Source organism: Notamacropus eugenii, chromosome 7 (assembly GCF_028372415.1).
Source record: "Notamacropus eugenii isolate mMacEug1 chromosome 7, mMacEug1.pri_v2, whole genome shotgun sequence".
Classification (NCBI taxonomy): domain Eukaryota; kingdom Metazoa; phylum Chordata; class Mammalia; order Diprotodontia; family Macropodidae; genus Notamacropus; species Notamacropus eugenii.
This window is the reverse complement of record NC_092878.1, coordinates 153,601,099-153,626,245: the sequence shown is the minus strand read 5'-3', so window position 1 is coordinate 153,626,245 and position 25,147 is coordinate 153,601,099. Positions and strand designations below refer to the sequence as shown.

The 25,147-nt window shown below is 39.9% G+C and overlaps 1 protein-coding gene across 7 annotated transcripts in view; it reads right to left on the bottom strand.

Moving 5' to 3' along the window:
* Nucleotides 1-25,147, bottom strand: part of ANKRD17 (ankyrin repeat domain 17) — a 141,365-nt gene that overhangs the window by 19,007 nt on the left and 97,211 nt on the right. For all 7 annotated transcript variants that reach the window (XM_072624352.1, XM_072624350.1, XM_072624351.1 and 4 more), the window contains 8 exons: nucleotides 22,564-22,675; nucleotides 22,302-22,447; nucleotides 13,176-13,318; nucleotides 11,033-11,246; nucleotides 10,563-10,738; nucleotides 8,981-9,143; nucleotides 5,856-5,951; nucleotides 1,486-1,602 (listed from right to left, as the gene is read on the bottom strand). In XM_072624352.1, the coding sequence (XP_072480453.1) occupies nucleotides 1,486-1,602; nucleotides 5,856-5,951; nucleotides 8,981-9,143; nucleotides 10,563-10,738; nucleotides 11,033-11,246; nucleotides 13,176-13,318; nucleotides 22,302-22,447; nucleotides 22,564-22,675 (1,167 nt within the window). The remainder of the gene's footprint in view (nucleotides 1-1,485; nucleotides 1,603-5,855; nucleotides 5,952-8,980; nucleotides 9,144-10,562; nucleotides 10,739-11,032; nucleotides 11,247-13,175; nucleotides 13,319-22,301; nucleotides 22,448-22,563; nucleotides 22,676-25,147) is intronic.

The following is a 25,147-nucleotide window of genomic DNA, read 5'->3' as shown; positions in this document are numbered from 1 at the left end:
TCAAAATATCTGCCCATCCCTAAAGGGTTTCTGGGAAAGGGGAAGCACCAAGAAAAATCACTTGCAAAGTTGGTTGCATAGGGCAACATCAAAACTAGAGGATGTTCTCCTGGTGAACATCTCTATTTTGCTCCTGATGAAAACATGCAGGAAAAGCAAAGGAAAACAACTACCAACTACCCCTTTCGGAGCAGGCAGACTCTCAAGACATCACAAAATGTCTCCCCATGCATTCCAGAAACTGAAGATGTGTTGCTTCAAGAAGGAGAACACTTTTTGCAATTTCTGATGTATGTTATTTTTCAATGAGACATCCCCCTTTGTGAAGGGGAGTTACAGTTTAAGAACAATATGGAAAAGCAGTTTTAGCTGGGGAAGAGGTGGATCAAGAAGGTGACAGGAAAGAACTGGATCTGGACCAGAATGGTATTCGGTGCCACTAAAAAGTAGCAGGGCTTTATAACAGCAGCATATTGCCAACTGTTATGATTCGTCTAGAAGATTCCGGGCCCTCAGGACTGAAGTCCAACTGAATCCAATTCTCTAGCATAGCTGCTCAAATTCACTTACCATTCATCACCCTATCTTGCTCTTGGTCCAACTTTCCTAGGAAAGAGGGAAGAGCTATGCAACAGCTGTTTGGCTCAAGAAAAAAGTTACACTCTTTTCTCCTGTGACTCTTCAATTCTCACCTGTTCTACCATGCCCCAAACAAACATTTCAAGTAACTGAAACCTCTATGCAATTTCTGTCTATAATAACAGGCTAATGGAACATCCCTAGATAACACATAGCATAGCATAGCATAGCACAGCATAGCACAGCACAGCACAGCATAAGATGGATTGCTGCACCATAAAATGGCTTTAGAATTCAACTTAGTTCTCCCTGGAATCATAATAGACTGCTTATGCTGAGGGTGAAACCATGTTGCCCCTGGCACCAGCAGTATTCATTAAAGAATAGGTTCTTAAATGATCAGACACAGAGTTATAGAAGGATACTCCATTTGTAAGAAGAAATCACTTTATTTGGATTTTAAAGATAGCACTGGTACAATCAAGGACACTCTCCATAGGCCCATAATATCTGAAGGTAACATCAAATAACTTTAGAACAACTATGTTAACAACTAGACTAGAATCTACAAGAATACGTGACAGTAGTCACAGATCTAATATACAAATTGCATTGCTTATATCACCCTCTATGGTAACTGTGTTAATCATGTCTTGTTGTTCTGATACATTTTCCCTATCTGTTTTGTGTACAGGTGTGTATACATATGGTCACAGGTATGTGTATGGGTACAGCACAGGCCTGGCGCTTAGTGGTCACCAAATAATGGTGGCTGAGTGACTGATACTTACAGTATCCTCTGATTTTCTGTACCGTTTTTTAACATCTAAATAGTAAACTAACACTTATGTGACTTCAGAAAATTAGCTAACCCTAAATACACCTGCTGTTAAAGAAGGGCATTACCTTTTCCAAGTCTAATTCCTCCAAAAGGATGCTTGCATTTTTGTTTGCTTCAGCAGCCTGTCTATCTTTGGCTTGTACTATTGACTCCATACACAGGTGGCACTTCTTCAGCATCTCCTAAAAGGAAAAAAGAAATAAATTTTCAATCCAAAAGAGGATGGCTACATGACATGAACTTAATGGCATAAAATGCTAAGACAGGGTTTTCCTACTATACTGGAAAGAAGAGCTGGCCTCAAGAGTCAGGGAGGCAAGGGTTCCAGTCCCACCACGGCCATATACTGGCCTTGTGAACCTGGCCAAATCTCTTCCCTTTCATGGTCTCAGACAACTCCAAAACTGTCACGGAAGGATGGAGCTGACCCGCACTGAGTGTCAATGCATTTACTCTGATGAAATCACAGGTCCAGTCCCTCCTTCCTATTTAAACCCTGCCCTCCCAAATCACAAGAAAAGATGAAAATGGGAGGCTGACAGTTGAAATGGTGGCTTAAATAGGCAAAACACACACACACACACACACAGACACAGACACAGACAGACACAGACAGACGGACAGACAGACAGACAGACACACACACACACACACACACTCTCTAGTGGTCAAAGATATGAGGTTTTTCATGAAGATACCTCTGAAAGAGGTATTTAACTGATCTGGGCACAGGAGAGATTACAAAGAAAAAAGAACTGCTTCCAATTTCAGCTATAACACCTAACTAATGAAGGCAGATGAAACAGATAAGGGCCTTGTTCAATTCAATACAATTCAATAAACATTTGTTAAGCACTAATTCTGTGCCAGTCACAATTGAGGAGGCAGCATGCCAACAAGACAGAGGAAAGATAAATTGGGGCAATCTCAGAAGGAAGGCCAGTAAGTTGGTACAAAAGCTTTCTTGCAGAAGGTGCGGCTTTTGCTGAGACCTGAAGGAAGCCAGGAAAGCCAGGAGGCAGAGATGAGGAAGGAGAGAATACAAAGTGGAGGAGGGCCAGGGAAATGTTTTCTGGAAGGAACAACAAGGAAGTCAGTCTCACATGACCACAGAAGACCGAGATGTATAAGACTGTAAAGGTAGGAAGGGATGCTGAAAGTGAGATGATCGTATATTTGATCCTGGAGACCACAGGGAGCCATTGGAATTAAGTGAACTGAGGGGAGATATGGTCTGATTCGTGCTTTAGGAAGACCACTGACAGGTAAATGAAGGACATATAGGAGTGGGGACTAACCTGCCAGGGAGAACAGGCTCTCAGAATCTTAGAGGCATGTAGTGATGAGAGGCTCTGTATCAGGCTGCTTGCACTGTCAGAGGAGACATGTTACTAAAGTAAAAATTGCAGAACTTCACAAATGACTGCATGTGGAGGTCGAGAGTAAAGAGATGCAGGAAAAAAGCCTTCACAAAGCAAGGGCATGGGAGGGCTACATTCAGGGTTAATATAATGAAATGCACCTCTCAAAAACAATTGTTTGAAATGGGAAAACAGAAACATTCCCAACAAACTTTTCCCACAGTTATCTGATATAGCTCTGCAAATGCCAACCAAATGCTGAAGAAAATAATAAAAAAAGCAAGCTCCTACATACCCCAAAGAAGCCACTGATAAGAAAAAAGCTTCATACACACCAAAACATTTATAGCATCAGGTTTTGTGCCAGCAAAGAACTGAAAATAAAGTAGATGCCGGAAACTGGGTACACAGCTAAACAAAGTGTGGTGTGCATGCATGTAAGCTATACGGAGGGGGAGAAACAGAGAGGGAGAAAGGGAGAGAGAGAGAGAGAAAAATATGGAATAATTATCACACTATAAGAAATGATGCAAGTGATGAACAGAAAAGCCTGGCACATTCTAGTGGAGGAATTCCATGTATTAAATAGGTGAAATTTTAGATAACTGGAGGAAGAAGAGAAGAAAAAAAACAGAAGGATAAGGCAAGACTTAACCAGGAGAGGTATACTTGAGATAAGTCTTTAAAAACACTAAGGATTCAGAGGCCAAGATGAGGAGGACTGTATTCCAGGGATGAGTGTTTTGCCCAAAGAGATGAAACAATGAGTTTGGGGAAGCAGGAAGCAGGCCACAGAGTGAGTGAAGGAAAAAGACAGGACACAAAAGGCTTCAAGTTCTATGCTGAACAGTTTTTATTGTCTCCTAGAGAAAAAAAGGAGCCATTGAAAATTACTGAAAAATGGAAAGACATCACAAAATGGTGCTTTAGCAAAATGAATCCGAGGGTGAAGTGCCTGACAGACGCTGAAGGCCCCTGCGGCAACGGAGAGGAGACAGAAAGGAACGGGGGAGACGTAGTGCAAACAGAATCGTTCCGTGTGCGTTCATCAGGGGCTACATCCTTTACCATCTTGGTGCCTACCCTTCGAATGACCAGAAATGTGGCTTCTTCACAGATGACAGTAATCTATGACTCACAGCCATACAACAATGAGAATGAAAACAGGAACAGGGCCTGGATCTAGGATTTCACTCATTTACCAATGTAGATGAACACTCTCTCTACCACTCAGTGTTAGACAATGGCCTAAGGAAACAGAAGTCTGGGTAGCATCCCAGAGCACGTCTGTGTCAGAGGTGGGACCTGGACCCAGTTCTTCCTGGGTTTGAGGCTATCTACTATGCAATAGCATCAAATAAAGTAAACAAATATGTGAAAGTATTTTGTTTCAGGGAAAAGATTTATGTCACTGAAAAATATGACACTTCCTAAACATAGACCAGCACAGTTTCTGCTCTAAATGAGATTTTAAGCCTAGTTTACTGTGTGCTAAAAAAAAAAAAAATCCATTTATGGGCAAGCCTATGGCTCATCTGACTGCAAATTCAATCTGAATGGTAGTTCCTGTATAGCCACTTGTTTTTGTTCTGTGCAGGTAACAAAGTTTACCTCATACTGAGCAACTATGCATCTCACTGAGATGTTTTCTGTCATACTGGAGCTCAATTTAATTAACCTAGGGTCATCTGCAAACAGGAGCCACACCGAGGCTTTCACTATCTTAGCCTCTCCATATAGGTCACCAACAACAAAGGAAGCAAACAAGCAACTCTGGAGGGCAGCTCAACATGAATGAGCAGAGGTCGACTAAACAAGCTTGCTCTGTTGTATCTATTCAGCAATCTAACAGGATCTTAACATATTACAACTCAAGAAGACCCAAGTTTGAATCTTACCTAAAATGCATATGAGCTGTACAACCAGGAGCAAGTCACTGAGCCTCCCTGTGCCTCGGTTTCCTCTTCTGTAACAGGGATAATAACACCACCTACCTCACAGGGTTGTCCATGGTAGTGATTAAATGAGTTACCATACATAAAGTGCTTTGAAAACCTCAAAGCACTACGTAAATGCTAGGAGTTATATGCCCAAGAAATACTTTGTTGGAGGAGACCTTTTAAAGCTAACCTGTGTTCTAAAAGATCAAAGCTTTTTTGTGTAGCTAAGAATCAGGATGTATACAGTAGAATCTTCTTTGTATGCTCAGCCACAAACCTTTATCATCTTGATGACTGTAAAGATTTGGTCTGTTGGAGAATACAGTTTGTGAAAGCCTCCTGATGCTTCCTTTTCATATTTTTGCAGTATATTTTCTGTTTGTGTAAATTATCCTCAAAAATTTTTGTAGAGATGAGAAAGTAGTAGGCTACTAAGGATGTCTATGATTTTCTGCCAGTGTTTAGGTATTTCCCTCTCTCATGTATTATGAAAACAGTTCCCTCACCTCCTCAAATGATGTTGCCTCTAGTTCAGGTTGGTTCCTCATCTACCTGGGGCAAGCCCAGGACCTCTGCTCTTCTTTTTTTACACTCATGCCACTTTTACTACACAACATAGCACATCAGAGACAGTAACGTGGTAATCCAAAGTGGTAGTTCCACTGACAATGAAGGAAAAAAGGAGTTTGTTGCAGAGTATTGACCAGAATAAGATCTTTCCTCTTTTTCTTTTATGGAACACCCAGTTACATCTTTAAATGCTTTGGGGATGATGAAACTTTTTTGTGAGGGAATCACCCTTAAAAGAACAGGCTTCAGTCATTAGGAAGTTCAGCCAGTTTGGAACACCTCCCTACCTCCCTGGCTGATGATGATAGATAAAACAGAATATTACTGTAACACTGAATTGTGATGTTCACATGAAAAAATGATTACTACTAATACTAGAGTAACTGACATGCACATAGATATATCTATACATAGATAGCCTCTATTTAGGACTTTGGTAGAGAGATCATCTACTTAGTGTTGTCATGTTTACAAAGTATTTAAAATACAGAGCTGTGAATCTCTGAGAATTATTTTGGCCACATGGTACCAACAGAAAACTGCTGACGCAAAAGAGTAACTTACCTTATCTGTGATGGTTGCTATATATCTCATGCACTCAGAATCGGAGGGAAACTGATTAACTTCTTTCACCAAGTAACGCACCACTTTCACATGACCCTGAAAATAAATTTCAATTTTACTTTGAGAGTGTTATAGAAATATCACTAAAAATGCAGTTAGATATTCTGACAACTGAAGTAGTTTATCATTCACATACAGGTAAAATTAAATGATGATCTGGTTACAAAGAATTCCTCAGGAAATGAGCTTTCTCTCAGATACTTGTCACTGTACCGCTCCATAAAGAAATAACATGGCTGACTAATGTTTAGATTATTAGTAAAGAGAAGAGTACAGGCAATCTTATATCCACCTATATCCCCAATACCCTAAACATAGCAACCACCATAGGTAAATACAATCAAAAATCCAAACCTCACTAGGTAACAAATCCTTTACCAGGTGAAAAAGGATTTGAGTAGGAATGATTAAAGGATCAAAAACCTTTTTAGTTCTAATTCACTTCAAGTCTTAATAATGTTTCTATTTCTTTTCCAAGTTCTGAATACCACACATGTGCTCCAATCATCAAAAACTTATGAATAGCTTTGTTCAGAATACCAAGACACTACTGTATGAGGGATAATAATGATCTTGAAATGCCTAAACAATGTACTAACACTCTAAAATTGGTGACTGCTCCTGATTATTTATCAAACGAATTTCATGCTGAAGATGCTGGCATCCAAGGAGGTCTACGATCTGGATCCAAATGAATCTGACAATTTTACAGCATAAATTCTATGCATTAGCCAACCTCAACTGTGTAATAATATGCCACACACAAATGACCTTTAATACCTCAAAACTTCTGTTCCCTCATTTCACTCCACTTGCAATTTCCTCTCCTTACATTTTCATCAATTAATATCCTACTCATTACAAAAAGTTCAGCTAATGCTCCATGATTCTCTCCCTGGCAATCACAATGGCACTGATCAATCCCTCTTTCATAATACACAGATCTCACCACTAACAGGGCATTCACACATAGTACTTTCTAGGTGACTTTATTCTCTCCTTCTGTCTTATGTTTTGCACAATTTTGGTTCTTGAACTGCATTTTTTTAAAAACTGTAACAGGCACACTCAATTTGTACCCTCAAAGTCTACTGAGCATCTCAGACAAATCAACATGACACATATAGATAGTATTATAAGACAGTATACGAGCAGAGGTCAAAATTAACAATAAATACTTGAAGAGTTCAGGAAAGAGACCAACATGAACTAGATTGAGAGAAGGCAAGACTAGAGGTAGGAATAAAGATTTAGGAGAGGGGAAGAGCTCTATGGAAAGGTAGAGAGACTGAGCATAAAGTATTTGGGGAAACAGAAAAAAATATAGCTTAGACAAAAGATCTGTATTTAGCAGTACTGAATGAAAACTAAGTGAAAAGAGGAAAAGTGTCAGAACTGATAAGTAAAAGAAGGTTAAAGAAAAAGCACGATAAAAGCAGTGGGACTGAAAAGAAATGAATTGAGTATAGAGACGAAGGCTAGATTTTTAGAAGCAAGATTATTAGAGCAAAGGAGACCATTGTTAAGGAGTTGTGGAGGTGGGAGCAGCAGGGAAGCAGAAAACATCTGAGGAAGGGAATGGAAAATGAGCAGAGATGGAAGATCAGCACAGATGGTTTAACAATTTATTTTCTATTTCATTACTAGAAAAAAATTTTCGCTGTGTAATTACTTGCTAATGTTCAGGAATATAATTTTCTCCCTCCTTTTATCTGTGGCAAGCAGGGTAGTATTTTGAATTCTAACAGAGAGGGTTTAGATTCAAGTCCTGGGTCTGCTGTTTACTTAAGGAAGTGATTATGAGGCAAGGTTCTTTCTCATCCATAAAATGAGAATGATGATGACCATATAATTTCATTTACAATTACCAGTATTATTTTGAGGAAAACATGTTATAAATAGTCAAGAGCTATGTAAATGTGAGCCATTATTTCAATGCCACACTACCACCACAAACCATTGATTATACGCAAGAAGTTCTATGCTAAGCACTCTACAGAGCAAGTGAAATTGCTACCACAGGATCCCAGACTTTGAGATGCACAAAACATGGGAGGCTATTTAATTCAATTCCTTTATTTAAAACATGAGAAAAAATACCTCCCCAGAGAATGGAATATTGTGCCCAAATTCAGAAAGGCACTAAGTAGCTGAAATACCAACCCTAAGACACCTAAGATTCCACATCCCAGGCTCTTCTTCCCATAAAACTTCTTTTCCAACATCAGATATACATTTTCAACCAGAGTCATCAGCTTCCACTTGCCCGATTCTAATTTTTAACAAACTGTTTTCTTCAATTAGCTTTTGTACCTCCTTTTCCAACTGGCCAATTGTATTTTTTAGGGAATTGTTTTCTACAAGTTAATTTTTGTCTTTCTTTTCCAAGCTACTGACTCTCTCTTGCATATCTCTCATTCTGTTTCCCAATTTTTCCTCTACCTCTCTGATCTGAGCTCTTCCAAGAAGGCTTTGGGGCTTGGGACCAGTTCCTATACCCCTCTGAGGTTTCAGACGTGGGTATATTGACAATGTTGTCTTCTTCTGAATCTGGGTTTTGAACTCCCCTGTCCCCATAAAAAGAACCTTACTGACAAGAATCTATTCAGTTTGTAGATGTCTGCAAGGGCTCGCTAGACATTTCACCCCTTCCTTTCTCTGTTAATATTTGAATTCACTGGCGAAGAAATGAGATAAAGATAATAATTAAGATAACCAAGGTAATCACACCTACACTACCCTCTAACTACAAGCCCATGCTGGCTCATTTCAAACTCCAGATGGACAGTCAGTGACCCCAGACAGCTTGGGGACAGAAGCCCCTCTCTCCCTGCCACTGGAGATGGAGCCCCCCTCCTACAATGGCACACATTGCAGTTCTAGTTCTGCTGCTCTCATGATTCAAATCCAGGCCCTCCATGAGCAAGAAATGAATGAGAGACTGTCTCAGGATTTTTTTTACTTATCAACTGCTAAATCAGAGAAGCATTTTAGCATACACATAGTACTTTAAGAAGAATCTACTGTTTTCCCCCCCACAGAAAGCTACAAGACTTGCATATTACCTTTCTAAATGCTGCCATAAGGGGAGTTATCTTTCGATTATCAGCTGCATCCACATCTGCCCCTGCTTGTACCAGTAACTGGACAACATCTAGATGCCCACCATTGGCTGCCAGCCACAAGGGGGTATTGCCCTTCTTATTACGAACATCAATATGAGCTCCCCTAGGAAAATAAAGGTATTATATGTTAAATGAAAATAACAATTTCTATGAAATTAAAAAATTAGTAGTCATTGAAAATATTACTGCAAGAAAGACATATTTTAAAATCTATCCTGGAAAAGGCAATACTTTTGTAACTGTCATTTTGTTTTTAATCAAGTTTTAAGAAAAAAAATTCAAGGATATAGAAATCTCTGGAGTTTAAGAAAATGAGTTTGATTTGTTTTTTTAAGTCCTAATCTCTCTATATGTAAGTCCTACTCTTTCTGTAAGTCTTTCTACACGTTGTTGTTGTGTTTGTCCTTCGCTTGCGAAGAGGACCATGACATCAAGATGATGACGATTTGCGGTTGACTTTGATTTGAGGGAGGGAGGGCTGTGCCAAGGTCGCCAGCCTCACTTTCTCCTCCTGAGCCATCTGGGTCCAGTGGCCTGATATGCACCAGGAGGACTGGAGATGGCGCAGGATGCAATCAAGTCTTTCTACAAAGATTTAAGAAAATGCTGTATAGAAAATTTTGCCTGAGTAAAAATTAGAAATATTTTAATATTTAATATTGTGCCACTGTACTAACATGCTAGATACCCAGGTAAAAAAAAGATGAATTTAACATTCAAATTTCACATGACTTCGTATTGTTATTTTTTTTGTTAAAAAAAAACACACATGTAAGTTTACACATAGGAATTTTAACAGTAGCTGGGTCTCACTATAGGTGAAAAGCAGGAAATTAGTAACTATTTATTATTGAATTCTACTCCATACGCAGAACAATATTCAATATTTGACCAAAAACAGGGTAAAAACCTAAATGAACGTTCACGCCTGATCTTTAGGTGACAGTATACAGAATTAAATTCCAGATACAATTGCATGAATCTATCAACAAGCACCTCCTAAGCACCTACTATGAACCAGGCATTCAAAAATCGAATATTATCTCCAAGATGACTGAGGGTCAATGACCCATTTCTGACACTTTAAACAGTACCATCACCTCTGCTCTAAGCTCAAATTAAAAATAAATGATAAAATAGGATCAACAATGAGATCTTACATTTCAGCTAATCCAAAAGAATCAAACTGATGATTACTGAAATACAATTACAGGCAAGGAGAGACATGAAGAGAAGCATTGCATTTGAGGAATCAGTTTTTGAATAATGATCTCATGGGAGTGGGCAGCCTCTACAATAATCCTGAAGAGACACATTTATCAAATAGTTAAGAAATAAAAGCAACATAGGATGTGCTAATGCTACTACAGAACAACATCAAAAAACAGTAACAAAAAAAGGCACTAGCTTGATTTATGTCCGACGTACTGATGAACCATATTTCAGGTACTCTTGTGCTCATATAAACAACTATCACCACCAGTGGTTTCATTCTCAAATCTGAAGGCTGGTCCTACCTTACCTGCTAATGAGCAGTTCACAGAACTTGTAATGCCCTTTATCTGCTGCTATGGTTAAAGCTGTATCTCTTGAGGAGGGCACCGGAGGGGCATTAACATCAGCACCTTTATCTAGAAGGACTCTGCCTACCTCTGCATAGCCACCAGAAGCAGCTTCCATGAGTGGCGTTAGGCCAGTCTAGAAATAAAGGAAAATCAAAACATTAACTACCTAACTTATTTTAGAAACAACCACAAAGAGAGTAAATATTTTCTTATTGACTCCATTATCACATTACTTCCTATTAAAGTCATTATCAAAATATGTATGAAACTCTGACATTTGAGGGTGAATATTTTCTGATAAGACCTGAAAAAAAGAACAAATATGAAAACACCATTTTTAGCTACAAAAAAACAGCAACGTCACGTGAGGTATAAAATGAATTGTCTCACGACAACTCTAGAAAAACACACTGCCTGCCCTTCTTACCTTTGCTCTATGCTCAACGTTGGCTTTTCTGTCGAGGAGAAGGCTGACCACTTCAGTTCTTCCTTGGAAGCACGCCAACGTAAGGGCTGTATTACGGTTAGTCTCTATTTGAGCATTAATGTCAGAACCCATGTCCAAAAGAAGTTTAACAGCAGCTGTGTGACCATTCATTGCTGCCAACATCAAAGGAGAAATGCCCAATTTGCTACCAGTTCTGAAATGGGAAAAAATACATATTTTCAATATACGACAGGACTAAATATGTTAATATTTTATTTACATAATATCTGCTTATTAACAAAAAGAGGCTAGGCTAGCTAGACTCTTCAAAGAGTTATCATTCAATCTGTCAACAAATTTATTAAAGTGCTGAATGGGAAAAAGATGATCCCTGCTTTCAGGGAGTCAAACACACAAACCACTATGGAGAAACATAAGAGCAGGTCTAGTGGCTACATCAAAGCATGGAAGGTGTATCTTGGATCCAGAATCCTCTGGTGTCAGACTTCTTTTGGCCGTATGTAGTCACTGAGGCATCTACTGAGCATCCTTCATGTGCTAAGCACTGCTTTCAGAGCTATAATCTACCTGGGGTGACAACATGGAAACAACCATGTACAACAAAGATAGAGACTGGCTGAGCTGGAGATACCCAGAACAAGAATCAGATCAAGAAATACTTCTTGGGGAAGACTTTAGGTGCCACATGAAGGAAGCTGGGAAAGGGAAGCTACAAAGATGAGGACGAAAAAATTCCAAGCACAGGGAAAAGTTAGAGAAAACGTTGAGTTAGGAGATGGACTGAGTATCTTCTGTCAGGAGAGTGAAGTTGACAGTGTCACTGGATATGGAGTACTGGGGAAGAAAGGAGAGAGAGGTGTAAGAAGACTGAAGGGGCCAGATCTGAAGGCATCTGAATGTCTAACAGAAAACTTCATGTTTCATCCTGGAGGGGAGGGGACTGAGCAAGTTAAGTGGTGCAGTCAGGCCTCCTCTGTTGGAAAAGCACTTTGGGAGCAGAAGGGAAGAGAACTGAGGCTCCCTCTGTCTGAGGTGATGAGGGCCTGCACCAGAGTAACCGCAGTGTCAAAGGAGAAAAGGAGGCATATTTAAGAGATGTCACAAAGGTAAAAGTCAACAGCACATGGCAACAGACTAGAAATGAAGGTAAAAGAGAGAGGAGGTGGGACGACACATAGGTTTTGAACTTGGGCGACTGACTGGAAGGATGATGGAATCTACAAATGCAATAGGCAAAGGTAAAAGAAGGAAGGGTTGGAGGTGTGGGGGGAGGAGTAGGGGTGGAAAAGTGTTCTATGTCAATGACCTAACCAGTTCAAGATGTCCAAGAAGTAGCTGAAGATATGAGAATAGAAGTCAGTAAAGTGGCTAGGGCTGGTTAAGTGGATTTCAGAACTTTCAGAAAAAAGTTAGAAATGCATAAAGAGGCCACAAATATAGAATGGGGCTAGGCTGAGTTTGTACAAGGTTTTTAAAGCTAACAAGAGTTTATAATGTATTCCAAAGGCCAAATGGAGTCACTGGAGTTGGCTGAGAAAGGTCAAGACATGGTCAGACACATTTTTAGTTCATCAACTTGGCAACTATGTGGAAGGAGGATTGGAGTGGGGAGAGGCTGAAGACAAGGAGACCAGCAGTCTAGCAAAGAAGTGAGAAGGACCTGCACTAGAGTCACTGAGTTAAATTTAGTTTGGAGAGACCAAGTGCTGAAGCAGAATATAAATCCAAGTATTCAATTCCTAGAGCCTACATTTTCTTGATTTTAACATGATAAAAAAAATTACTCTGCTTTACTTCTATCAAAATTTAACATTTCATCTCCACAAAACCCTGCACGTCCAGTACTGTTATTGTTCGTCCCATTTTACAGACAAGGAAACTGGAGGCAGAGAGCTGTTGAGTATCATGCCCAGGGACACAGTCCAAGTTACTTAAGGGTCTGAGGGCAGATTCAAACTCAGGTCTTCCTGGCTCCAGGTCAAGCAGCACTCTGACCACTGGGCCACGGAGCTGCCTACCCTCTTGTATGCTTTCTGTTCCAAACTTGAGATTAAGTTTTGGACACTAAATACTTTGAAAAGATGTCACAGAAATAAGGAGAAAAAAAAAGAATAAAGCTTACCGGGAATTGATCTCTGCTCCTGCATTTAATAATATTTTGATGATGTTCACGTAACCCCCAGAAGCAGCCAGGCTCAGAGGTGTGTAGTCAGAAACATTCCTGTGTTCTTTATTCGCCCCTCGAGCTAAAAGCAGCTCTACCACCTAGAAACATCATAGGAAAAAGAATGGGTTTTTATCTGTTTGACACATTTTGATACGTTCATTTCTGTTCTTCATAGAGCATAAACAGTCACAAAATAGTTGTGACACTGAGCCAGACACATAATTAATACCTTAGAAATTTACTGGGCTCCAAAATTGAAAGGAAGAATTGAGAGCGACATGGGAAGGTTTCCATTAACGTATATGAAGAGAAGAAAGCAGAACCAAAAAAATACATATAATGACCACAAATAATAAAAATGAATATCACATTAAAAAGCTACGAACTTCAGGTTAAATATAATAACCGATCTTCCTTCTAATAGACTGGTGTTAACCTACTTAAGAAATGGAAAAGTAGGAACAGAGCCAAGACAGCCAAGTACAGGCCTGGACCCAGCTGAACTCTCCCTACATTTCCCCCCAAAACAACTTTTAAATAAAACACCTAAAATCAAATTTTGAACTGGTAGGGCCAACAAAAGGAAGAGGGAGACATTTTTTCAGCTTCAGACAACTGAGAAGGTCCACAGGAAAGGGAAGCAACAAAGGATAGGTATAGACCTGGAGAGCAGCAGGAGCACCAGTGGTAGACTTTGGAGGCGGCAGCAGCAGCAGCAGCAGCAACAGCTTCGGGAGCTCTCTGCCCAAAGACGGTAAGGGGATCAAAAAACTGGTCAGAAAGAGATTAGAGGACTCTCTGGTGGCATTGAGTATGGCTGCACTGACTGGTTCCAGGGTGGAGAGGAGCACCTATGAGCGGTCACAAGGGAAGCTAGCACCTGTGACTGTAAGGGAACAGAGGCCCATCCTGGGTAAGGACCAGATCTCAGACCAGGACAGCAGTGACCACCTCAGGATCACATTACCATGGAAGCACCAAAAACTTGCAGATACCCAAGAGTAGTTCTGAAAACAGAAGCACAAAAAAGCCTAAAGCTTGGTACGGTGCCTCCCCACACCCAGGTGAGCAGAGCCCAACTTTAATAGGTCAAGAAATAGGCTAGAAAAATGAGCAAACAACAAAAAACACTGACTATAAAAATCTACTCCAGCAGCAGAGGCATAAGCTCAGAAGAAGATAACAATATAAAAATAGGTGCAAACAAATCCTCAAAGAAAAATGCTAATTGGACCCAAGCTCAACAAGAATTCCTGGAAGAATGGGAAAAGACATGAGAGGGATACTGACTTTTCACGTAAAAGGAACACAGGAGGGCAGAGGATATTCAGGATATTCCAGAGGGCAGAGGAGCTAGGATCACAACCAAGAATAACCTACCCAGCAAAACTAAGTATAAATACTTCAGACAGAAAAATGGACACTTAATGAAATAGGACTTCCAAGCATTCCTGATGAAAAGACCAGAACTGAATAAAAAAAAAAGTGATATTCAAACAGAAGACTCAAGAAAGGTAATCATGAAAGAGGAATCCAGGGGACATAAAGCAGTTCAACTGTTTACATTCTGATATGCAAATATGACACATGAAGTTCCTAAGAACTTTACTGTTATTAGGGGAGTTAGAGGGGCACAAATGTGAGGAGGGGTAAGAAGGATATAATAGAAGTGGGTAGTTGAGAGGTAGAATGGGGAAAAATTTCTTATATAAAGGTAGGCATAAATGGAAGAGCTTTTACAGTGGAGGTGAAAATGGAAGACTGATGGCGTGTCAGGCAATGCTTGAATGTCACTCTCATTGGAATTGGTTCAAAGAGGGAAGAAGACACACACATTCACATACACAGACATACGGGAGGAGAAGGGGATAAGAAATGGAGTGAAGGGGTCAAGCTGGCATACAGATGAAGGTAGAGTGGGGGAGGCAGTGATCAGAAGCATGACAGACTTTTGAGGAGGGAGAGAGAGGGAGAGGGGAGAAAACAACCTAAGATAATGATATGGAGGGAAATACACAGTTAGTGATCATTAGGATGAGCTAACCCATAAAGATAAGTGGATAGCAGAACACAATAGAAACTAGAATCCAACAATATGCTGTGTTCCAGAGGCATACATGAAACAGAAAGACACGCACAGAGCTGAAATGAAGGGCTGGGGCAGAGTCTATTATGCTTCAGCTGAAGTGAAGAGGGCAGGGGTGGATATCATGATCTCAGACAAAGCAGAAGCAAAAATAAACATAAATGAAAGATAATTAGAGACACTACATTTTCCTAAGACTACATTTTTTTTTTCACAAGCTTCTCTGATAACAGCCTCATTTGTGGAATACATAGAAAGCTGAGTTAAATTTATAAAAGAGCCATTTCCCAAGTGATAAATGGTCAAAGGATATGAAGAGGCATTTTTCAGAAGCAGAAATCAAAGCCATCTATAGTCACGAAAAAATGCTATAGATCCCTAAGGAAAGCAAATTGAATTACCACTACACAAGCATCAGAAATGACAAATGCCAGTGTGAAAAGAGGAAATTAGGTGATGAACTGGTCCAACCATTTGGAACTCTGCCCCAAGGGCTACAAAACTGTGGATACCCTCTGACCCAGCAATACCACTACCAGGTCAGCACCCCAAAGATATCAAAGAAAAAAATAAAAGGATCTTATGGACAAAATATTTATAAGCAACTTTTTTTGTGTGGTGGCAAAGAACTGGACGTTGAAAGAATACTCATCAACTGGGGAATAACTGGACAAGTTGTGCCATATGATTGTGATGGAATATTATTGTGCTACAAGAAATGAATGAGAAATGGTTTCAGAAAAAAACATGCCAAGACCTATATGAACTGATACAAAGTGAAGTGAGAAGAACCTGAAGATCACTGTACATAGTAACAGCAAATGTTGTAATGATGATCAATTGTGACAGCTGTGAAAGAAAAATTTTATCAATATAGCAATCCAAGACAATTCCAAAGAACATATGACAAAAAAATGCTATCCACCTCCAAAGAAAGAACTGATGAAATCTGAGTGCAAATTGAAGTATAATTTTCTCATTTTCTCTTTGCTTCCTTTTTGTCCACCCTCAGAAATGGAACTGAATGCCACTAAAGTATAATTTTCTTGTTTTTATTTTTCCTTTTTTTTTTTTTTTGGCAACACAGAGAATATGAAAATGTGTATATAACTAGTACACTGTTTGCCTTCTCAGTGGGTGGGGCAGGGGTGAGATGGAGGGAGAAAATCTGGCACTCAAAACTTAAAAAGAATGTTAGAAGTAAATAAATAATTTTTTAAAATTTTAAAGAAGAAATGGTAAACTAAAACAGTGGATGGTTACATATAATCCACCACAACTGCTATATATTATCTGGCTTAATCTAACTTTTTATCAGACAGTGCTCTGGGGCCTATTATTTGTAAATAAAATAATATTTGTAAATAATAATAATTATTGTTTTGTTTTCTTTCTTTGGGGGGAGGGGAGGGGGGCGAAGAGTGTTGGAGGGAGATTACTGACAATGGCCCTGAAACCCTATCTATCCCTTCTATCACTACCTAGGATCGCTTAAGGCTGCAGTGCTAGTAATTCATTCTGGCCACTGTGTCCATAAAAACTTCCTCAAAAATTATCTTGATCTTGCATTATTAAAAAAAAAAACAACCCAACTTACATGTGTACCTCATATTCCCATTGAGTGGAGAACCAAGGACCATTTCATATTTGTTTGTGAACTTCCAGTGTGCTTAATTATCTATCTTGCCCCTTGCTTACATCTTCTGCAACATCCTGTTAAAATCTATGTTCTGAGATAAATTTCTTATGAATCCACAAAAGTTTCTTTAGGAAAAAGGAAAACAAAATAAAACCCTTCCTTTTGTAATCCGAATCCTTTCTATTTCTATCTTTCAAATTTCCTTTCTTCAGAACTTTAAATGTCTCTTTTCCACACACTGCCTCCTTCTCTTCTGATAGAGGAGAACCAAAAAATGATACGCTGCTCTGCTTTTTGCAGAGAAAATTCTACGAAATGTCTGAATAACTTGTCTTTTCTCACTACTTGATTATACCTTTATGCTAGACTGTGCTCTGTTTTCTATGCTTCTCTCATGGCCTCAGAGAAGACGTCAACATCCTTAGTGAAAGTCTCTCAAATACCTTAACTGCCCAGGTCTTCAATACACTAATCTCCCACATCCCATTCCTCTCTATGCACTTTCACACTCACAGACTGTCAAATTCCTTTGCCTCCTCCACATCTGTTGTCAGTCCATCTTCACTCTGTGCTTTCTGCATCCCCAGGTCATCCCTGCTACACTGGCCACACTCCCCACTACGGCCCACCCTGCCTGGCCAAGCTCAGTCTTGGATAAATCCCCCCACCTGATGCCTCCATTCCTATCCATGTGCTAATGAATGAAGATTAAGAAAAACCAAGAAGCATGTTGAATGAGTCCTCTACAAATGTATCATATGGTTTCACCTGGACTCTGAAGGTGGCAAGGCAATCTTTTTACGCTTGACTAATCACACTACTATCTTGCTTCCACAGCAACCTATGGAAGCTTTCATACATTTTCAAACTTCCACAGGCTCCCTTAATGCTGAGAAGGAAAGGAAGAAGAGAGGGTAGGAGGAAGAAAGGCCATTTGCCAAGAGCTCCCTCTTCCTCATCTCCTATCAAAGGCCTTCTGCAATTCTTTCTTCCTTTATCCCTGTCTCCCTGCAGGAAGGAATCCCTTTCCAGCCCATCTTCTTTAGAAGATTTCTCCAACTATCACCTCAACTCTCTATCTGGCTCCTTCCTTCCTATAAATATGCTCACATTGCCCCACCCTCAAAAACCTACAACTGAAATCAGTCTGCTCCCCCTTCTGTGGATAGAAGACTTTCCACAAGGTGTCTACACTTCCTTTCTTCTCTCTCTCTTCACAATTCTCTGTACCCTGATTTTAAACTTCTCTATTCAACTGATACCGCTCTCTTCCATGCTGCCCGTGACCTCTACATTGCCAAACTTAATGGCCTTTCTTCAGTCCTTAGCCTTCTTACTATCCCCATACCATTCCCCACCCCAAGACACTGCGTTCTCCTGGCTACCCCCTGACCTGATTGATCAGTGTTGCTAAGTCCTACACTAAGACACCACCAACAGCTTAGACCAGACCCTCCTCAGCTCAAGCCTGGATTGCTGCAAGAGCCAACTAGTTTCCCCGCCTTAAGTATCTCCACTCTATCCATCACCACTTAGTGGTAAAAATGACCTTTCTAAAGATGCACCCTCTCTGGTTTTAATAAACAGTAACAGTCCCCTATTAACCCCAGGATCAAATATAAAATCCTCTGCTGAGATTTAAAAGCCCTTCACCACCTGGCCCATCACTACGTTTCCAGTCTTCTTTACTCCCTATTTCAAATACTGCATTATATGGGGACACAGACCTCTTTGCTGTTCCTCACCTAATGCATCCATTGCCCGACTCTGGACATGTGCAATGGTGCTATCCCAGGCCTGGAATGTTCTCCTTTCCATCTTCCTACAACTTCCAAGCTGCCTTTCTTGGTTCCCCTTAAGCCAGAGCCTTCCCTATCCCATGATCTCAAGTTATCCTGCATACACTTTTTTTGTACATGGTTGTTTGCATCTCTTCACCCTCTATTAGACTGTGAGCTTGTTATAGGCATGGACCATTTTTTGCCCCTTTTTTGCATCCCAGGACTTAGGACATAAAGTAAACTCTTAAAAATGCCTGTTAACTTACTTTCTGTCCAAGTAGTTCTGTACTATTCTATGACAACGGTGATGGTATCGTAGCTTCCTCTGATCTTTACCAAAATATTCTCCCCACCAATGTTCCCTCTCTAGGTCCTGGACTCTCTTATAACATGCAGTGCTACTACCCAGTCACAGCCCACCACACCTACATGCCCCTATACATCCTGTTCCTTTGGAATAAAGACCATCCTCCCATCTCCACCCTGTCTCAAAGATAAATGTAACTCCTTGAATCAGGATTTCTGGTCTACCTTACTAATTGCCCACCTATCCTACATTCATGGACAGATAGCGGAGTCTACAAACAACAGTGACAGCTTTGTTCTTGGACTTCTGGGTGTCTCTACTACTATGCTTTATACTACTTCACTGCTATACTCAATGGCACTGGTATCCAGTTTCATAAACATTTGTGTGTGTGCGTGTGCATATATATATACATATATATATATATATATATATATATATGTATGTATGTATGTCTTCTCCCTCCTCTTCTGTTTAAAGTCTTTTTGATTACAAAAAATCAAGAAAAATATCTTTTATGGCCCACTTTTAATTCCACCTCTGACACATCCTGACTGTGCCAAGTGGGGTGAATCCCTTAACCCTAGTGCTTTTAGACCTTGCAGAGAAAGTGTCCCCTGAATATGGGCAAAGTTCTCTATACCAATGCACTACCTGATCCAGTCTGCTTGTCAGTCTCCTTGCAATATTCCTTTCCTACACTTTGATCCAATAGTGCACATGCTATTTGCAAAGGCAGCAGCAATTATCTCTGGTGTTCCTAGGGTCTGAAGTGTCTCAACCCCATACTTCCTTCCTTAACAATGCTTTCTAGATTTGGCCACACTCACCCTTTGTAACCCATGAATTCTCCTAAAGCAACAGTACTTATACTGGAGTAGGCTTGGGAAAGTTTCAGATTTTAAATGACTACATCATCATGCGATTAAAATTAATTTAAAGGTAATAGTAGATTTGATTAGCTCTGTCTCATTCTAGTGGGGTGCTCTTTTCCAAAAAACAAAGTGTGCACCTGGACACACACCCACCCACCCATTCCCTCCCATGCTTATAAGGACTCAGGGATTCTAGAATAAAAAAGGGGAAAAGATAAAACATTTTACCTGACTAAAATATCAAGAACTTAATTAAAGTTACCCATTTATCTACACAAGACTTTTACCTGAAGGGCTATTATTTTGAAGAGTCTCTTTCAAAATTTAAATTTTTTTCCTATTAACTCTTTTATATAGACTAAAGTATATCAGTCTCCAAAACTGCTTTTAAAGGAAAATTATACAATTTGCTTTAATATTTTAAATTGGCTATTTCCTGCAATAACTGTCCTCTCAATAAAGATAAAAAGTTGTAAATTTTAGGAAGACATATAGTTAACTTTACACAACACCGCTGTGGGATTCATTTACAACATTTAAAATTACACTGCCTATTCAGGTACATTGGGAGAGATTACACTAATAACTTCACTTTAAGATGTAATAGGTGAATTACAAATCATTATTTTCATTAGCAACTCCCCAAATACTAAATCATCCCCTGCAATGTAGCAATACAGCATCTTCCTGAATTTTAAGGGTTTTACATAGAGAATGACTTAAAGGCTGTAGCAAGAGCGAGCTCAAACAGTATGGAACTGTCACCTTTTTGGAAACATCTAGACACAGACAGCATTTCACTATGCTGTTTTCAGAGCTAGAATAAGCATGTACAAGACCTGCTGGAGAAGCATCTGAAACAACTCCTAGACATTACTAAATTTTATTTCTCCTTCTAATATAAAATACTAAGGAAAGGGTGGTCATTTCCCCCTGGTAGTTGTAGTTCTGGTCATGTAAGGAGATCAGTATAAACTACTCAAATTAACAAAAGAAACTGGTAACTTAAACAACTAAGTCTCAGAAACAGCATGAAGACAAGCCAGAACTAAAATAACAAAAAAGTTCATCCAACTGTGATCTGTCCAGCAATTTATGTCAATGGGAATTTCACAGGATCACAGGATCTTAGCTCTAGATCCCCTCAATAGACATTAAGGCCACCAAGGTGGTGTCAGAGATGGGGATCTGAATCTAGATCTTCAGACTCCAGGGTCGTCATGTTTCCACAGCACTATGAGGCTCAATGTACCAATGGTGTCGAACAGGGATGTCATCTTAGGCTGCAGCAACGGAAACAGGGCATGCCAAAGGGTTCTTCTCAACAGTGTATCATCTGCTGGTGCATCTCACATAGTAGGATTCGTTTTGAGTTCCATATTTTTGTAAGAAGTAGCTAAACCTGGAACTGCTCAACACAGTGGGAATCATTCATTTGGAAAGGCCTGAAGAGGGACACACTTTTCACCGCTAAGATGCATGGCTGCAGTGTAATGGGTGGTTTATAAACCAGCAGAAACATGGTAGGCTGGGTGGGACAGCTACCCAGCAGCTGGATTAGTGGAAACAGTGAGAAATGCTCCTGGGCCAGTGTGGGCTTTGGGCTGCTCCTCCAGCTCAGGACTCAGTGACCCACTTCAGTGCTGTTGTACACACTATCCTCATTCCCCCTTCATCTTCATTTCTTATCATTCCTAACTTGCTTCAAAGGTCAATTCACTTTACAGCTCCAATGGGAAGCCTTTCCTAATTCTTCCAGCTATTAGTATGCATGTATGTGTTTGTATGTTGTATCTTCAGAAAATCTAGGTGAGAGTCCCTTGAATTACATGCTTCACTTTCCTCATCTATAAAATGGGGATATGATTCTCGTATTACTTATGATATAGGGTTGTTGTTGAAAAGAAAGTGTATAAACTAGTGCTTACACCAAAAAAAACCCAGGTGAAATGCTAAGAATTTTATACACGGAAATAATTCATATTCTTAATTCTTTCAGTCTGCCTTTTCCCACAGCTTACTCCAAATGCCCTCAAAAGACTCATGAGCCTAAGGGGGAGAGAATTCAAAGAAACAGGAAAAGCCTTATAAAAAACCAATGCTCAGGTAAACTCTAGTATGGCCAAAGAAAACCAACTCTTTCCATTCCTATTCTGATGGAGCAACAATACACGAGGGCAGCCAGGCTGCTATTTCCTCAAGATGAGGCTTCAGAATTACGGAAAGCACTCACTCCTCTGACAAAGTTTTTGTTTTGTTTTGCCTGGCCAACATTCTAGAAACATTCTGTCTACTTCAAACCCTGTTAAGATGGCCAAAGTTTTACAAGTTCTAAGAAGTACACTTATCCAACAAAACTGGAAGGGCAAAACTTCTGGAGCACGAAGCCCTACCTCTTGCCTTCCACCGGAACAAGCCAATGATAGCGGTGTGTCCTTAGTTCTCTCAGACTGGGCTTCAATGTCCGCACCATTGTCCAGCAATATTTCAACAACACCAACATGTCCAGCGGTAGCAGCTAAGATGAGCGGAGTAAAACCTGAAAAACATTTACCATGAGAACATTCTAAGCAGAATTAAAACCCACGTCAGACATTCCGAGGCACTAAGACTTTAAGGTGGATGAGACGCTGAGAGCAACAAAATAGCTCCTACCTTTTTTGTCCCGATGCTCAATACTGGCTCCTCTCTCAAGCAGTGTTTGTACCAGTTCCTCATGCCCACCAGCACAGGCCAGTGTAAGTGCTGTATCATGATTGCTTTCAGTCTGTTTAAAAATTTAAAAGACAGTTTTTGGGGGCGTCCACATTTGTCATAAAAACAACTTTTAGGTTTTTGTCTGTCTTTTGGTTTAGTTGCTAAATCAGAAACTCACTCTTTTGTCTTTTCCAATTCTGTATTAAGATCACAGGCTTAGAACCGAAAGAGACTTTTACAGATCATCTCTCCCAATTCCTAATTTTACAGGTGAGGAAACTGAGGTGAAATACCTCACTCAAGGTTATACACACAGGTAACATCAGGAGTTGAACTTAGGTTCTCTAATTCTACTCCACCAAAACCCATTGCTTCCTACCAATACTAAAAAAAAAATTTCTATAGATTTATTATAGATTTCATTTTAATGGCCAAAAACCTAAGTGGGCCTTTGTAAAACTCCACAGCTAGCTGCTGAAACAAACCTGAAGAAAAAAAGATTGCTACTAAGAATTATATATGTGTGTATGAGTATGCGAAAAATATTAAATTCACCAAAAAGTCTAAAATGATATAATAATGTGGGAGCTTGACACATGGAGAACAGGGGAATTCTCAATACAATTTATTAAAAGTACTTTTGTATATAACACTGCTAAGTTTTGCTTCTACTCCTCATGAGATGGGCATACAATGAACAAACCTATCCCAGCGCAGATCTATACAAATCTGCCATCCAATAGTTACTGAAAGCCAAGGTAGTTTTCATTTTCTTTGTATCCCTAGGACCTAGTACAGTACCTGGCCTTTACTGTTAAACTGAACTATAATCAAGATAATCTAAAATAGCCAAACCTCTCAAACCCAAAGAGCAACAAAAATAACAAAGCAGAGTTAGAGAGACAAATAATTTACAGAAAGACATAGAGGCGCTTAGACCGGTTCTAATTACAGGGGAGATCCGGAAGAGAAGGAAAAAGAAATGGCAAAATAAATGAGAGGTGAGAGTAATTCACAGCAGTAAGTGGCTGCAATGTAAGTCGCTGCAGACATCAGAAGCTAATCCACCAAGCCCATGCACAGATGAGAGCAGAGAATGAAGGAGAAACATCACCACAGCCCGCGGACATCAAGTGCAAGGACGGATGATGCTACTTGGAGCAAGCCAAGACAGCAGCAAGTTGTGGCTTATATAAAGGTGCGTATGTGTGTAGGCAGGTATAGTCACGCACAAAGACAGAAGCAATTGTACAGCATGAGGACACCAAACTTCCTCCATGTAACAAAGAGAAGAAATGCAGGAACACTATGATAATGCTGAAATAATACATCAAGAGCCATCCAAAGCTTGCCAAGAGTGAGAATCAATTCTGATGGATCCAAACAATGCTCATTCAATTAGGGCACCTTATTTCCCATCTCAGAAAAGATCATATTCTCTATAAGACTAGAATAAAGCTGCCATGCATTCCTGCATCCTGCATGTGTAGCTCATAAACACATCAAACATTCTTGAGTGAGGTGAATGAGAGAAACACTCAAGTACATGAGGAGGTAGGGAAACAGCCCTTGGACACGCCTGGCACAGAGACATGACAGAGGAATGCCATGGTCCACTGTTCCGAGAGCTGCTCCAGCTCTCTCTATTCCAACAGCAGAATAATTAATAAGTTTCTGACTTTGTCTTAACTGTAATTTTATGCTTCAAAATAGAGGAAACAACGAGGAGATATCCCATAATGGATACGATTTCAGTTAACAGGGAGTAGATAGCTTCCAGGCTGATGGGAGAGAACCACATCCTTCTGACAGAGGAAGAAAGAAAACCTCAATAGCCTAACATGTGCCCTAGATTTAGGGAAGACAAATAGATTGCAAATGATACCAAGGAAATATCCAAAGAGATGAAAAAATGAGTTGTATAGAGATTGATGAGCTATTAAACCTTGAAATCTGCACTAAAACTTCTGGGATATCTTGTATATGCCCAAAGACCTCACAACCAACTTGTGTTTTTAAAAGAGATGTACAGAAGACAGAAATACAGGCAGAAAACATACTGAATTTAAAATCCTACAGAAGAATGAGAAGAGTGCCAAAGCTCAGAAGCTGAGGCTGATATATGAACTGTAGGGTTTTTGTTTAAGAAAATTCTAAACAGAGATAGAACAGATTCAAAGAATGGCTGGAATTGCTGCTTGGAGTCAAGGTGAAAACGGTTAACTCTCAAGAGAGCTGCTCAATTTAAAATCAACAAGAGAACAGAACAGAAGACATCTTCTCCAGTTCTCTCTACTGGCCATGACAGAAGCAATCCAACTGTCTTCCCATTTGTTCTCCCTTCCTGGGCGCTCCGCCTCGGAGAGAAGAGCTTTCACCTTCTCTTACTGTGAATCCAGCCTCCACGCCACGCACCTGATTCCCTCACTTCTCCCACTATGCTTTTATGTGCTGTCACAGATAAGCTCCCTAAGGCCAAGAACTGTCTTGGTAGTTTCTCTTAGTATACTACCAGGCACATAATGAGCACTTAATAAATTGC